General features: G+C 32.6%; 1 protein-coding gene across 8 annotated transcripts in view; it reads right to left on the reverse strand.

Moving 5' to 3' along the window:
- Window positions 1-787: 787 nt before the first annotated feature.
- LOC125849391 (embryogenesis-associated protein EMB8-like) overlaps window positions 788-13,147 on the reverse strand; it is a 24,974-nt gene continuing 12,614 nt past the window's right edge. The window contains exons 1-14 of one of the 8 annotated variants that reach the window (XM_049529476.1): window positions 8,403-8,713; window positions 8,241-8,330; window positions 8,062-8,123; window positions 6,749-6,849; window positions 6,402-6,491; window positions 5,340-5,462; window positions 4,729-4,806; window positions 4,288-4,373; window positions 4,101-4,149; window positions 3,064-3,120; window positions 2,847-2,977; window positions 1,813-1,896; window positions 1,400-1,466; window positions 788-1,329 (exon numbers count right to left, since the gene is read on the reverse strand). In XM_049529476.1, coding sequence (XP_049385433.1) covers window positions 919-1,329; window positions 1,400-1,466; window positions 1,813-1,896; window positions 2,847-2,977; window positions 3,064-3,120; window positions 4,101-4,149; window positions 4,288-4,373; window positions 4,729-4,806; window positions 5,340-5,462; window positions 6,402-6,491; window positions 6,749-6,849; window positions 8,062-8,123; window positions 8,241-8,330; window positions 8,403-8,653 — 1,680 coding nt within the window. In that variant the 5' untranslated portion in view covers window positions 8,654-8,713 and the 3' untranslated portion in view covers window positions 788-918. Of the gene's footprint in view, window positions 1,330-1,399; window positions 1,467-1,812; window positions 1,897-2,846; window positions 2,978-3,063; window positions 3,121-4,100; window positions 4,150-4,287; window positions 4,374-4,728; window positions 4,807-5,339; window positions 5,463-6,401; window positions 6,492-6,748; window positions 6,850-8,061; window positions 8,124-8,240; window positions 8,331-8,402; window positions 8,714-11,863; window positions 12,333-12,533; window positions 12,601-13,147 lie in introns of those variants that run through there. The other 7 variants (XM_049529472.1, XM_049529528.1, XM_049529499.1 and 4 more) reach the window with 7 other exon arrangements.

A 13,147-nucleotide genomic window follows, 5' to 3' on the forward strand; every position in this document is an offset into this window, starting at 1 on the left:
TACAACATACTTAGTATAATAATCTTATAAATAAAGTCGGGAGAGATAGAATATACACGAACATTATGAGTAAGAACAAAAATAATGTAACTGTATTATTCTTTTTTTCCTTTCGTTTTCGAAATCATTTGAAAAGCTGTCTTATTTTGAAATCAGTTTAACATTCAGTATTTTCCACAAATCTTCTCATAAATATCTTATTCATAAATCTTTGAAATTTGAATGCTCTGTACATTCTCCACAATTTGACTTGAAGCCTATTTTGTTTTTAATTGGAATATTCAAAAGATATTTATTACTTAGTTATACACTAACACAAGTCAAATTAACAACATGAAAAACATATCTAGTACAGTCAAACAAGTGAGGTCTGGAGAAGTAGAGTGTACGCAAACCTCATTTTAGGTAATATTTCAATTTAATTTGTATTTCTGTTGTTCCAAAATTCTTCCATGTAGTACCATTGCAATACGTTTTATTTGGACTCTTCTACACGATACAATTTTTAATTTCAGATTTGATGGACAAAAAATTAACAACTTATTGTTGTCTTTCCCTATTTTGTTGTGTTTGTCTAAAAATGGATTAAGAAAGTAAAATTATCAAGAACAGATTCCAAAAAGTTAATGAGCTAGAGACATCTACAAACGCTGGATGATTTCACATTGCCTGACTAAGTAAATCAACTCGTTGCGGAAGATGAACGGTTGCAAGATATAAATAACATATCTCAATGTATATACATAGTTATACATCATAAAAAGCAGCCAAATAAATAGGTAGGTCTTATTCCTTACGTAGAGATATTTAAAATTCTGAATCCGACTTTGGATCTCAGGTTTTTCCTCTCTTCCCCAGGGATTGTAGGATAAATGTATCAACAACAACAACAATGAATATAACATAGGCACGACATCGTCATCTTTTCGTTGAGGATGAAGAGAAATTGTTGCGCAGCTTTCTCTTGAACAAGAGTGAACCCAGAATTGGCCATGTGGTTGTGATTGCAACACATGCAAGTACCCACATTGAAATCTTACTTCGCCCAGAAAGCTGATTTAGACAATTTTTAATAGGAACCATCATTGCATTAATATTTGGGCAACGAACAGGATCAAACTGAGTCGTTGCATTTGGTTCTTGTTGCACTGTGCCATTGTTAACTCTAACGCTATCTCCAACCTTGTCATCTTCGACCAGTTGCTCGTTTCCTAATTCACCTGATGGCTCCTCGCCAAATGCAGTCACTAAACCGTCTTCTCTTATATTCACATATGGTGCCTCATCAATTGATTTCAGTGGAGAACTATTCACTGTGTTATTTTGTATCTGCATAATACAATGCCATAAGACATAACGATAGCTTACAACTAGAACTAGTGTGTGCAAATCTGCATACCTTTTCTCTACAGATCAATGAGCTGGAGTTAAAAGCACAAAAGAATTCATCTACGGCCCTAACCCACCTGCGAAGAAGGAAATGATAACGTGTTCTCATCAAGGATATCATACTACTAAATTAGTAACCAGACACTTCAATACAAAACTTGAATGGGTACGAGCCATACATCTGAATACTTATGACACACGTATTAATCAATTCTCTAATTCAGGTCTCGTACAATCACAAAGTGTATCTCACAGAGAACTCATTTCTTTTCTGGATCCTTGGTTTTAGACCATTTTTGCATGCTAAAAAAGAATTGAGATGACTGAATAATAGCGAGATGCAGTGCTAATTAAAATTTAATATAAAGTAAAATAAATTAGAATGCCAAAAGCCATATCTGTGGTGAGAGGAACGTATATTACCAGAGGCTTTTGCCGGTCAACCCTTCAAGATGTCCCAAGTGTCCCCCATGCTGTGTGGTAGCTAGTACGACATTTTTGTTTGCCCTGAAAGAGAATCATGTTGTCATGCAATCTATATTTACAGTAGCAGAACACACAGATATGTATTTAAAGCAAAATGATTATGATTCTCAGGCCTCAGGAGCATACAGAGATGACATGAGGATGACTTTGAAGTAGGTTTAGGTGGATTATGTGTTTTCAGATTAATAACTTCACTGAGAAATAGTTACACTCCCTAGCAAGTAGCCAAATCCTTTTACACACCCCAGTTTCACGAAGAACTTTTTACACACCCAAAATTTCACCGAGTGTGTTTTAAACAAACCACACTTACTATGTGGCACTCACATAATTTACACACAAAAGAGGCAAGTGAATTCTTTCCCTCTCCTCCACTTTTCCCCAAAAAGTAAAAGATGCACCTTCTTCTACTCCTTTTCACCTCCGGAAGCCATAAACATCTTCTCCCTACCACTTCCCGCCTCCTCCTTTCTCCAACTAGGTCAAAAACTCCCCTCCCCTCCCCTCATCATCTCGGAGCTTGAGTTCTCTTTGCTAGGGAAAGATCAAGAATCTGAAGCTGCCATTGATGGAGTCATGGTGATTGAAGTGAAACTTTCACCTGTAATTAATTTTCAAATTTTTCTGCTTATTCCTCCCATTAGAACATAGCTATAAACAGTGACTGAAGTGAAAAAAGAGAAGAAAAAAAAAAGCTTTAAAATGAAAGTGGTGTGTATTAAACACACTCGGAGAAACGTTTGGTGAGTTAAAGGTTACTGTAAAACTGGTGTGTGAACGAGATTTGGCTACAAGGTGAGGGGGTGAACTATGTAGTAAGCCTAGTTAGTAACCATACAGTAACATCTTTTCCATACAACCATATAATCTTTCAATTGCACTGGTTCACATTGGTACCGACCTTTGATCCTATCTAGAAATTTTAAAATGAAGCTAAAAGGAGAGACTTTGCAACACAAAGGATGACATACCGACATTCATCCCATGGAATTGTTTCCCTTGAACAGACTGGATCATCCAATGCACTAATGCAGAGGAGGGGAACCCTCACATTTCCTACATAACTGCTACAGCTAACTTTCCTGTAATATGTATCTACAGTCTTGGGGGAGAGGGGACGGAAAAAATGCTGATTATTTAATTAGGCATTGGACAGACGTATTGAAAAAGGAGGTTAAGTTGTGTTACCTCAAAATCATTAAGAACACAAGTGACATGTTGGTCATAATCTCTGATACAACATATCTACACGAGAAACAAAAAATATAAGCCATCAGAATAAGCAATAAACAAAAGATAGAGCATATATTTATTAGTTGCATAAATTATAAACTAAATTAGTAACTCTTATACATGGAACTTAGAGAAATGTGTTGGTAGTAACATACACATTGAAAAGGAGGACTTTACTGCATCCTTGAAGGTACTTAGGATTAGGATATTATATCTAATTGTTTATAAGAGAGCGCCTGTGTTAAGTTAGCTTCTTGATACTGCAATGGTTCTAAAAGTTCAAAGAGCGTCAAAGGTTACTTTTACCCTACTAATATTTTTCTTTCATGTATTCTATGTAATAGGTGTCTCATCTCAAGAGGAACACCCGAAACTAAAATAAAATGGATAGGTGTCCACATACATAAAAGTATGCCCATCGGACTTTATATTTGATCTTTATCATACTTCGTTGGCACTAAATAATCATTTTGTCCACCAGAAGTTAGATTTCATATTTACTTACTTTTGACATTTTCACTTCTATAGCATATTATTCTACGTCTTTCCACTTGTTAGCATTTGCTCAACTGACCAACCGGACACCATTCTATGTTAAGTCAGCAGTATGCTCTTTTATCTCCTAGAGTCTCCATAAGTTGCTTTACAGGGACACCTATAGTTTGGGTGCAAACCTCAAAAATTAGAAGAGCACAATATGTTTTAATTAGGGAACTCCACATATGCGAGTTCTACATAGCTGATCACAGCATATAAATAATCCTAATATCATTTCTCTATATCAGTTAAATAGTCATAATATTATAAATCCTCCTAACATCAGATTTGCTAAGACGTTCTCCCATGAATGGAACCAGCGCAAGTGCCGGATGGATATAGAAGATACATGTACCCAAAACTAGTTTGGGATTGAGTCTTAGTTGGTTGATTGATTTAAGTGATTGACAGAGAAGTTAAAGCATTGAAAAGAGATCGATAAGAAAATGAATGACCTTAGAAATGCTGTCCCAATCTGTCAGACGAGGCAAAATACTCCGATGCCTGCAAAACTCAGATTTCACCATACAAAAGAATTAAGACACCCGAATTAAGGCCAACTCAAATAGAAGTACACTAGTTTTGATATAGAATGAGTTAAGGATTAATGCCATCACAGACAACAACAAAGCCATTACTTACAGCTGGGCATAAACTTTTAATCCAATTCCTAAAGCTTTGTCATAGCATCTCTGTGCAAACCTGCGCTTAATAAACCTGTCACCAATCTGAAAAGAAGAAGAAGCAAAGACAGATAAACCTTGTCATGAAAAATGAGCATAGGTTCTTGTGGTACAGAATCAAAGTAAGAAATGACTACTTTGACTTTAATTAAACTATGTTGTCGCCATCAATATCTTCATCTAGCACCTTCACTGAATTGTTTTAGACTAGACATACTCTTTCTGGATCATGATAATCCAACAGATCATACCATCCAAAACAACCCTTAACCCAAGAAAGAATGCAACTTAGCGGGTAGATACCAGATAAAGAATAAAATGTATGAAACCAAAGAAGTTGACAATGCACTAATACCCACAGAAAGTCAAAGCATGCATATTAGTTAGTTCAGTTACTAACCAAAAGGTCCCAAGGAGAACAGATTGCAACTGCCCCAACAATCGCAGTATTAACTCCTTCCTCACCAAGATATTTTACCTGGAAATTATTAATAATTGTCAATAATATAGTTCTCGGCCTCATCCTGAACAGTTGCTATATTGCATATACTTGAACTGAATGGATGCTCAAAATTTAGAAGCATTTACTTAAAGCCTTTGAATCTTCAGCACATCCATTCACGATTAAGGTTTGTAACATATCAAACTAAAGAAGATGGACCAACCAGTAAACTGAGAATAATCTTGTTTCAATGCAACTTGATACTAAATTAGGAACTTTTTTTTTTGTAACGGTCAAAATGTTGCTATACACTAGGGAATTACTACATAACTTTGAAGAACTGACAACTAAAGTATTATGATAGCCAAATAGACAGTTATCATATGCTTGTGTATATGCACCATCCTGACTACAATAAGATATTTACTGTAAGAACCTATGATAACTCTCTTCCCTTATCTTTTCAAATCTAGTTTCAGTTTTCAGGTAAGCATATCATTTAGCGCAATTTTGTGCTCATATTTGGAAAGCTAACAAAATATTCAATAACAAAGTAAGTAATTTTGTACCAGAACATTAGCACCAATGCTAGTGCCGACAGCAAATAAAGGAGCTTGAGGGTATTGGGTGTGGAGATGGCCAATGACTTTGCGGGCGTCCTCCGTCCATCCGGCATTATAGAGGCAATCAGACTGCCATCAAGATATCATGAATCTTTAACTTTCATTGGTCAATAATGTACATACTAAATTGAATATTTTTAACACAATAAACACATTACTAGCAAAGTTATGCACCGTAGACTACTGCATTAAAATCAATACTAAACTTTCACAATTTTTATAAATATTACATTGAGAAAAAATAAAGACAGAGATTTCAAGAGGAGCAATAAGAAACTAAAGAGATGAGAGACACCATATACATCAATGAATTCTCAATTTCTTAAATTTCCTCAGGGACAGCTTCTGCCAGGCTGCAAAAATGCAATTTAGTAACAGAATCATGAAGAATGACCACTCTCCTGGGGCATATAGAGGACTAATAGTATTCCATTAGAGACGGCTCAACTAAAAAGTAAGCATCTTCCTTGAGCAAAGTATAAAATCCACCTACAGGAAACTTCATTCATAAGTGTCACTTAGACCAGGGGCACAAGTACAATACTTTACTGATGATCCCATCTGAATATAAAATTACTGCTGTGATATTCTATTTAACCCAAGATATGAGATACTAAGCCAAGTATGTATCACTTAATTTATTCCTTATGACCTATTACTTTTGCAGGATTCTGCAAATGTATTTATGCACAGACTATCTGTGTCTCTAGGTTACTAACATGAAGTCGAGCACATATAAGATTGAATTGGTGCACGAAGCTGGAAAAATAGTTCTTCAATGCTGTGCAGCTACGCACCTAATAATATGGTTTTGTGCTTGTGAAATAATAATAAGGCAGTTTCAGATAAAAAAACAAGCTGAGGCAACAGCAACACAAAATTAGAAAGTTCACAGTATTGCTCCTCTCAAAGGCAGTTCAACTGAAGAAAATGTAGACCATATCTTCTCTTATCAAAAGCAACTAAACTGGAAGAGATTAAATCCTTGCTTAAGGAAGGAGTACTCACAGTGATTGTCACTCCCCCGAGACCCCGATGATTGCTCACAACGACATTCCATCCAGATTTAGCCATTTTGAAAGCAAGATGCTTGATGTACTGTTAAATTAAAGGAGAGTTAAAGCAAAAATTGACACCGAAAGCACATAGCTCAACTAATACCAGTATACAGTGGAATGATAAGAGATGAAAAGAGAAGAAACATGCTTACACAAGAGAAGGAAGAGGAATAAATATTCAAGGAAACAAAGAACTATTTAAGAACAAAAAAGAAATTCTCCACGAGAGAAAGAGACAAAAGCTAGACGAAAACTCAATATTTTAGAGGAATATAAAAGGAGTGGAAGAAAGCTTACAGAAGAATTAGAGTCGCTTGTTAAGCCAGGAATCACCAGAATGATGGGAGTTTTATCATCTCTCTGACCTCCATCAAAACCTTCGACGGATGGTATTTTTACTAACAAATTAAAAAGCAGAAATTAGTGTCCATTTACTCCTGTAGATAGCATATTTAAAACAACAGGGGATAGTCAAGAACCAGAACATTCATCTAGTTGTGCAAAAATACTCACTTGGTCTAGTATAAGCTTGTAACTTAAGATAGGTACTTCTTAAAGCAAATGATTATACAACTAGTAGCTTGCATATTTAGCAGATAAATATCAGAATAACATCAAGTGGTATCAAAAGGCAACCAACAATAAAATAACAAATCCACCCTTAAAGGTAACTACTTCAACGAGCTAGCGCCAACAACAAAATAACAAATCCTCCCTTAAACATAACTACTTCAACGAGCTAACACCAACAACAAAATAACAAATCCACCCTTAAACATAACTATTTCAGTAAGCTAACAAGTAGGCATTAGTCAATCAAACCATTTATTATATTATTTCATTATATAAGAATTAAATTAATACAATGAAGTCATTTATGATACAGGCTTAATAAAGTGCTTGAATAAGCTACATCAAAGCACAAGGATGTCTGGAGAAAAGAAAACATAGAAAGCCAAGTTACCTAAGCGTGGAAAACCACTTTTTGATAGTATAATGGGATTAGCTCCAATAATGAGGAAAAACGGAGAAATAATTTGAATCTATTTAGAACCACTCTGATTACTTCAGACACCCTTATATTTCTATCCGTTCAAACACACCAAAATATAGGAATTCAATATTATATGGGCCATTTTAAGAATTTAAAAGGTTCCACATCCTAAAAGATGAAGGTGGAAAAGAGGTTCTTTTTATTTCTACTTTTTTCGAGCATTTTTGGTCTTACTTATAAAACCTTCTTTCTTCCCCTAAATTTTCTCCTCGAAAAAACAAAATAATTATTGATCTGTCCTCCTTAAATCAATCTTATACACTGTCAAGTTGGGTAATCTGTTTAACTAATCCTTGATCTTCGAGATGAACTACTAGAAGTATGTGCCAAGTTCTCTTAAATTTAAACCCTTTAGAACTGGTTAGCCAACATATTTGGGAAGTTCTCCATTGACAAAGCAACACAACTACCATGCGACTCCATAAAGTCCTTCAATCTTGTAAAGAAATTAGCAAAAACTATATTATGATATATATTCCAGCTCTTTCTTTCTTTTTATTCAGAGGTCTATAAGCTTTAAAATGAAAAATTGTTGTATCATATAAATGTACTTTACCATTCACATTCCGTAGCCAATCCAAAGCTATTGTCCCACCATCAGATGTTTTTAATATCTGTCTGGATGCAAAATATGCACCAGTGACCAAAAGTCAGTTCTTCACTATGTAAAAGGTAACATTTTCAAGTCCTAACTGCAGAGTAAAATTAACACGTGAATCCGTACACAATTATCACCTTTGATAATTGCAAGCAGGTACTCTTTCAAATAACTGCAAAAAAATAGTCTGAAGATGAGGACTGCAAAGCCATGGAGTAGAAGAAAACCTGCATTACGCAATAGATTACAAATCACCATCACATTTTTTTTCAAGATTTCATTTTTCTTCCATTTTTTACCTTCCATGAAGAATTTTACACTTGGAAACAACTTGTTGATAAAGGTCACAGCAAGAATTAAAGGTCAAAGAGACACGTTTTCCCCTAAATCCAGTGAATAATTCTTGAATGAAGTACATCTCCATGAAATTATAAAGAAATACAATGAGTAAAAACAGAAATCCCAATAAGTAATGAGAAATGGGTATCAAGAAAGCAGCTTTAAGCATAAGAACATATGGGGATTCTGAGCTTAACGCAATGCAATCCATGGGAATCCCAGAAAGAAGAAAGAAATCAAGAAATCAAGAATCAAGAATGGTTGGGGAAATGGAGAAAATTGGTTAGCAGAGTTAATTTGGGAATCAATTACACGTGACAACCGGAAGTTATTACATGAGTGTGCCGAACTGTTTTTATAATTTTTTTTTTGTTCAACGTGTCAAATTTGAAATTTGGAAGTTTTAATTTGCTTTTTGTTGGTAAATAAAATACCCCATCTACCATCGTCGATAATATAGAATGGACCAAGCTTAAGATTTTTTATTTTTTTTATAATAATTTTAAAATATGGAAAAAATACTTGGATGAATACTTTTTTAATAAATAATTATTGGTTTTTGCGATATCTTTTTATTTATTGTCATCTATAACAATACATAGCAATACTATGATAAATTTGATATGTATTAAAATTGAATTATGCATGTAATATAAATAAATTATAGGATAAATTTGAGGAATAACAAACATAAAAATCATATTAGCTCTCTATAGCTACAGTTTTGTTATTTGCGCAGCCAAATTAAGTTTGTCGTAGAGCATTTGATTTGTATAAATTGCAGCGATTTGTATAAAAATTGCAACGATTTGTATGAAAATTGTGCTTGTATATGTATATGTTCTCTCTGTTAGGCTAGAGTGGCGAGCAAGATTGGGAGAGAGGCGAGCAAGAGAGGACAGAGAGAGGAGAGAAGTGAATTATATATGTATATCGGTTAGATAATTGTATATATGTAACTACTATGTATATGTATCAATGATTGTGTTTGTATATCTACATAAATTTTGAATCCGTATACAATTGAATCGAGTTAAAACATTTGTATTTGTATATCAAATCTCTCTCTCGCATTATACAAACACAAATTATACATTGTATAATTTGTGTTTGTATGAAGCGAGGGAGAAAGAAAGATAAAAAAGAACTAGGCAGGGAAAATTTTGTATTTGTATAATTATAGTGTATAGGACGGAGAGATATGTATTGATATTTGTATATACAGTCTCTCTCGCTTTGTACAAACACAAATTATAAACTTATATTTGTATAAAGTGAGAGAGGCGAGCGAGAGAGGGCTGGAAAAAGAAGAGTGACGAGTGATATTCCACAGAGAGGGGAGAGAGGCGGATGGCAAGAAGTTTGTTGCGAATTGGAATTAAATTAAACTGTAGCTATAACATTTATTTTGAATTAATAGTTTGCTATAATGCCCAATTTTGTGTTTTAAAATATAGATATTATGTTTGTTTGGTAAGAAATTGACATAATGTATTATAATTATATTAAAATGTGTGATAAGTGTATTATTCATCAATAAAACTTATATTATCTGTGTTTTTATAAATTGTGCTCTGTAATTTGTGTTAAAACTGAATTATAAGTTAAAATATAGATATTATCCTTATTTGATAAGAAATTGACAATGTATTATAAGTGTGTTGAAGTGTGTGATAAATATATTATTTATGAATAAAACTTGTGTAATATGTGTTTTATAAATTGTTCTCTGTAATATGTATTATAAGTGTCCGGTTGAAAAAAAAAGTTTTATTGTTATAAATGATAAATATTTTTATAATATAACATATTTATGTAAATTTCCTTAATTTAAAAGAAAAATAACGAATATATGTCCTACTTAAATTACTTTTTTTTTAAAAAATAAATAATTAGTTAGATCTAAGATTGAGCAGCTCGTTGACAAAATTTAATTTTGGACCATAGCAATCCACGTTCGACCACCTTAATGGGAAGAAAAAAATATAAAAATTAATGTGTGTATATAAATCAAATTCTATATTTAAAAGATATATATTTAAAGTTGGACACCTTAAAAAAAGCTACATCTTTGACGCAGCGATAATGAGTGTCAAACAAACTAAAATTTGCTCTGCAACTATAATATATGCTAATACGGTAATACCCATATGGTAAGAAGGCTCTAATACAATACATTTAAATAAATATTGAGTTATTTATCTAAAAGATTAAAAATTCATTCTCATTTAATATATATTTTTTTATAATAATGTATCAATATTTTTAAAATTCTGGATTCAGTCGATATATAATTACAATATTATGGCATAGTGAAATTGGTAGTATATGAATATGAATTCTCTTATTATATAAGAGGGAGTTTATGATGGGACATTGTAATGTCCAATCATAAACTCCCTATATAATATATAATATAATAAATCATTTTTTCTACTATATAATATATATTTACTTTTCTACTATAAGAAAGTTTATATAATATATAATTTCTCTTATTATATAAGAGGGAGTTTATGATGGGACATTGTAATGTCCAATCATAAACTCCCTATATAATATATAATATAATAAATCATTTTTTCTACTATATAATATATATTTATTTTTCTACTATAAGGGAGTTTATATAATATATAATAATATAATATAATAAATCATTTACAAATGACTTAAAATATTTCATATTTAAAGGATATATAATAAAATAGGTTCACTCTCAAAATTCTAACCGGGTCACATATATTGAGACAGAAAAAATAACATATATCATTTGAAAATTATCAAAAAAGTATTATAAATAATAATAATTAACAACTTAAAATATCTTAAAGACATTTTAAAAGGCTTAATTTTGTAATTGTAATTCTACTATTATATAAGAGGGAGTTTATGATGGGACATTCTATGTGTCCCATCATAAACTCCCTATATAATATATAATATAATAAATCATTTTTTCTACTATATAATATATATNGATGGTCGGAAAGATCAAAGATGGGTAGAGACAAAAATAAGTAGTCCTTATGTCTCAGTATATGTTCCTTATTTTATTTTATTTTAGTCAGTTTAAAAAAAAATGATATATTTCTATATTAAATAATAATTTAATTATATAATCTTAATGAAATAATTCACAGTCACACAATTTTTTATCATTTATTTTGGATCACAAATTTTAGAAGTCTTCATTTCTTTCTTAAATTTCGTATCGAATCAAACTACCTCACATAAAATATAAAATGAGACGGAGGGAGTACTATATTACTCCTATATAAAACCAATCATGTTTGTTCGGAAACAATAAACTAAACATATACAATAGGTCTTCCCTTAGTGTGAATATAAATAATCTTTAGATTTAAATTAAATTATGCTTAAAGAAACTCAAGTCAAAAATAATTAGCAACAAATTCTCAAAAGGCTAAATAACCTCTTAAACTTGACACAATTTGTAAGTTAGACATAATAGTGACCATATAGATTCTCTATTTGGCAAAATTTTGTCTCTTAAACACCCTGGCATAACAATCTTTTGCACTTCACATGACAAGTTTTGTCTTTTACACTTCTACATTAAGTTTAATCTTTTGCACTTCACATGGCAAAATTTAGCTAAATCTTTTTTATTAAGAATAAAATAAAAGTTTAAACTAGTTGGTTCTTGTTGAGTTTTTAATTTTAATACTGGTCACTAGCTAGTTCCATTGCATTTGGTTCTTGTTGCACCTTGCCATTGTCAACACTAATACTATCTCCAGCCTTGTCATCTTCGACTGCTTTCTCATTTCCCACTTCACCTGATGCCTCGTTGCTAAATGCAGTCACTAAACCGCCTTCTCTTTTGATGAGTTCAGGGGACTCTCCAGAACTGCATTATTTTGTATCTGTATAATACAATGACATAACTTTCAAGGTTCCCAAAATATCATGCTAGACGTATAAGAATTAACCATGGCAAGCGCATTCACGATAAGTTAAGAGCGAGTAGAGCTATCAATCAATATAGCCAATTAACCATAACTAGGTAAGCTTGTCTTTAAAATCATGAGCCAGTTAAAGGTGAGTGAGTGTGCAACACAGCATACCTTTTCTCCATGGTTCAATGAGCTGGAGTTCAAAGCACAAAGGAATTCATCAACGGCCCTAACCCACCTGCACATAAGGAAGACATAACTTGTTCTCATCATGGATATCATACTACTAAATTAGTCGCCAGACACTTCAATACAAAACTTGAAGGGGCACGAGCGATACATCTGAATGCTTATGACACAGAGATTACTCAATTCTGTGGACTCTAATTCAGGTCTCCTACTATCACAAAGTGTATCTCACAGAGAACTCATTTCTGTTCTGGATCCTTGATACAAGTTAGCAAAAGGAGAATTAATCGCTGATGTGGCAAATTCTGTTAACAAGTCCAGAAGTTAGTTAGAACAGTTAGCGCTGTTAGATGGTTAAATTCTGTTATTACTGTAGCTGTGGATTTTAACTGTTTTAGCACTCTCTAGGAGTCTATAAAAGGATTGTATTAGATCATTGACATTCATTCAATTGATTGCTAATAAGATTGTTTTCTTCTCTCTATATTTCTCTCTTTAGCTGAATTCTCGGGTTTAATCCCTGAACTCGCTGTTCATATTCCTCGAGATTACTCCTGGAATTTGTTTCTTCTCTGTAATTCTCTGTAATTGTATCA

This window comes from Solanum stenotomum, chromosome 1 (assembly GCF_019186545.1).
Source record: "Solanum stenotomum isolate F172 chromosome 1, ASM1918654v1, whole genome shotgun sequence".
Lineage (NCBI taxonomy): Eukaryota > Viridiplantae > Streptophyta > Magnoliopsida > Solanales > Solanaceae > Solanum > Solanum stenotomum.